The 3,536-nt window shown below is 45.2% G+C and overlaps 1 protein-coding gene across 1 annotated transcript; it reads right to left on the bottom strand.

Moving 5' to 3' along the window:
* On the bottom strand, positions 1,586-2,302 carry LOC107610935 (putative F-box protein At1g67623). Its single transcript, XM_016312911.1, has one exon. The coding sequence runs from the start codon at positions 2,300-2,302 to the stop codon at positions 1,586-1,588; it is 717 nt and encodes a 238-aa protein (XP_016168397.1).

The raw sequence follows: 3,536 nt of genomic DNA, 5'->3' as shown, positions 1-3,536 counted from the left end.
CCTACAGCCAGCCAGGCTTCAACATGCTTCATGAAACACTAGAATTCATTCTTAAAAATTCTGAAGAAAAAATATATTTTTTCTGAAAACATTTTTATTTTAAATTTTTTTTTCGAAAACAGGTGAGAAATTCTTTGGAAGATTTTTGAAAAATTTTTGAAAATAAAACAAAAAGAAAATTACCTAATCTGAGCAACAAGATGAACCGTCAGTTGTCCAAACTCGAACAATCCCCGGCAACGGCGCCAAAAACTTGGTGCACGAAATTGTGATCTCTGGTAATGGCTCCAAAAACTTGGTGCTCTAATCTCAATTCATAATTTGTCACAACTTCGATACAACTAACCAGCAAGTGCACTGGGTCGTCCAAGTAATAAACCTTACGTGAGTAAGGGTCGATCCCACGGAGATTGTCGGCTTGAAGCAAGCTATGGTCACCTTGCAAATCTCAGTCAGGCGGATATAAAATAGTTATGGAGTTTTTGAAAATAAATAATAAAAAAAGGATAGAAATACTTATGTAAATCATTGGTGAGAATTTCAGATAAGCGCATAGAGATGCTTTCGTTCCTCTGAACCTCTTCTTTCCTGCTACCTTCATCCAATCAATCCTACTCCTTTTCATGGCTGGCTTTATGTAAGGGCATCACCATTGTCAATGGCTACATCCCATCCTCTTGTGAAAATGGTCCAAATGCTCTGTCACAGCACGGCTAATCATCTGAGGTTCTCGATCATACTGGAATAGGATTCATCCTCCTTTTGCGTCTGTCACTACGCCCAGCAATCGCAAGTTTGAAGTTCGTCACAGTCATTCAATCCCAGAGTCCTACTCGCAATACCACAGACAAGGTTTAGACTTTCCGGACTCTCATGAATGCCGCCATCAATCTAGCTTATACCACAAAGATTCTGATTAAGAGATCCAAGAGATAATCATTCAATCGAAGGTAGAACAGAAGTTAAGTAATTGATGCATAAATCCACTTCCGGGGCCCACTTGGTGTGTGCTTCGGCTGAGCTTGAATGTTACACGTGTAGAGGTCATTCTTGGAGTTGAACACCAGCTTTTGTGCCAGTTTGGGCGTTGAACTCCACTTTGCAACTTGTTTCTGGCGCTGAACGCCAGAATTGGGTAGAGAGCAGGCGTTGAACGCCAGTTTGCATCATCTAAACTTGGGCAAAGTATGGACTATTATATATTGCTGGAAATCCCTAGATGTCTACTTTCCAATGCAATTGGAAGCGCGCCATTTTGAGTTCTGTAGCTCCAGAAAATCCAATTTGAGTGCAGAGAGGTCAGAATCCAACAGCATCAGCAGTCCTTCTTCAACCTCTGAATCTGATTTTTGCTCAAGTCCCTCAATTTCAGCCAGAAAATACCTGAAATCACAGAAAAATACACAAACTCATAGTAAAGTCCAGAAATGTGAATTTAACATAAAAACTAATGAAAACATCCCTAAAAGTAACCAGATTCTACTAAAAACATACTAAAAACAATGCCAAAAAGCGTATAAATTATCCGCTCATCACGCGGACGGAGCATGATTAGCATTTCCATCATCGGGGTTTAGAAAACTACTTAAACGCAATAAGTCCCCAAGAACTTCCGCACCTCATATTCGGCCAGGCATTGCACACACGACACACTGGACAAATCGCTCGCATCACCAATGCTCCCACGGGTACGGCAACTACCGGAACGGCATGACACGGGCTCTTCTGGGTCCGCTGGGGGTATATCCGACCACGGGCCCGCGAACACCTGCGTGAAGACCTCTCTGCACCTTTCGACTGCGTCGGACTGACGGACCACGCAAAAAAATTCGAATCCACGGTGGATCTCATCATCGGTTTTGTCATCAAGCGACAGTAGTAGCATCACAGAGATGTAGCAGGCCTCCACATCGCACAGCTCTGCTGCCTCAGTCAGGGTCCGTATACCACCTCTGCGGTGGCCACACCAGAATAAATGAGACATCCCCACGCAGAGCATAGCGGCCGAATTCTGCACTTTGGCGCATCGACGCAGAAATGTCATTGCAGGCCGCCCAGAGTAGTTCAGGAAGCAAGCGATCGGCAACACCGACACCAAGGCATGCCTGTACACGATGTCGGAATTGCATACAGATGCAAATAACCTACAACTTGCCTGCATGTTGAACAAATCCTCAATCGAATTCGATGCAATCATCGTGGCAATACTAGACAATATTTTGAGAGGAAGAAGATTCGGCAGACATTTCTGCTGAATGGATACGTCCAGTTTCGTTTTGCCCTTTTGGGAACTTCCGGCCATTTGGAGGGACTTCGTGGATGGATTATTGGAGATTACAAAAGGAGGATGGACGAATTTGTAAATGACCTTGTGGCATTTTGCTTTTAATATACTGCCGTTGGGGGGTAGGGGAGGGGGGTTGTGATTCAGTACCGCATACGTTTCCCTAGATATTTTTGTTTACCGATGCGTTCAGATAGTATAATAATTATATTGATTAAAGAAGCATTTATCGTATTTAACTGGATTCCCATTTCCTAGGTGGGGCTAATATTCTCAAGAATGAAGTAATTTAAAGGAGCCTTAATAGTGGTGAATAATAAGATAAATGTTATTAATTTGTTCTTTGCTGGTGCAAGTACACCACTATTCGTGAACCTAGAGTCCCTGCACCCCTACTCCTGAACATAGGGTCCACGTGAAAGTAGACCTCGACTGCTATTGCACCCCCCCGCCCCACCATTCTAGTTGCTTTATTTGTTTACTCTTCCATTTCTTAGCCTCCAGGTGAGAGAAAAACCTATAAACTGTATATTCCACCATCAACCCTAACCACCTCTCCCTCTTAAGGGTGTACCAGATCTCCTCTAACAGTCTGATGGCAATGCGCACAGAAGGTGTTTGGTACGTCGTCTTTAGAGAGAGAATACCCGGAATATACCCCAACAGCGAGACGGCAGCGGCTCAGGTGGATGGCTTTCCACGGAACCTGCTTCTTCATTACCGGAGTTACCAAGAGGCCTTGAACGCCTGGAACGACTACTTCCAGGTGAATGCATCGCCTTTAACGGAACTGCGCAGTGAGCTCCCACCGGCGTCAGGGTTCAATCAACTCGTTCACGGCGGACGGCACGATTCGACGGTGACGACGACTCCGCCTGTTCCGGGTTTGGGCAGCTAGCTCCCGCCACCGTATGAGTGCAATCGATTCGTTGTTCAAGGCGAACGGCACGATACGACGGTGAGAAACAGTCCCGCGGTAGAACCAGGTGCATCGGATAAGCGAAAAATGTGTTCTTGCGACACCCCCACGTCTAGTCACTTGCGTCGGTATCAATACGTTGCTAATAAAGTTACATCTCTTGCAGCCAGCCAATCGATTGAGGACATACAACGGGCTGTTGCGTCGATCGAGTACCGTATATCCCAGATGGAGAGAGAGAGACAGAGACTCAGGACTCAAGTGGGAGAAATCATACAGTAGCTGGCCGACGTTTTGCTGGATAGGTGAAGTCCCAGGTCTTAGGGGTCAGTG

This window comes from Arachis ipaensis, chromosome B08, assembly GCF_000816755.2.
Source record: "Arachis ipaensis cultivar K30076 chromosome B08, Araip1.1, whole genome shotgun sequence".
In the NCBI taxonomy this organism is placed as follows: domain Eukaryota; kingdom Viridiplantae; phylum Streptophyta; class Magnoliopsida; order Fabales; family Fabaceae; genus Arachis; species Arachis ipaensis.
Note: the sequence above shows the minus strand (reverse complement) of the source record. Positions and strands in the feature narration are given on the sequence as shown.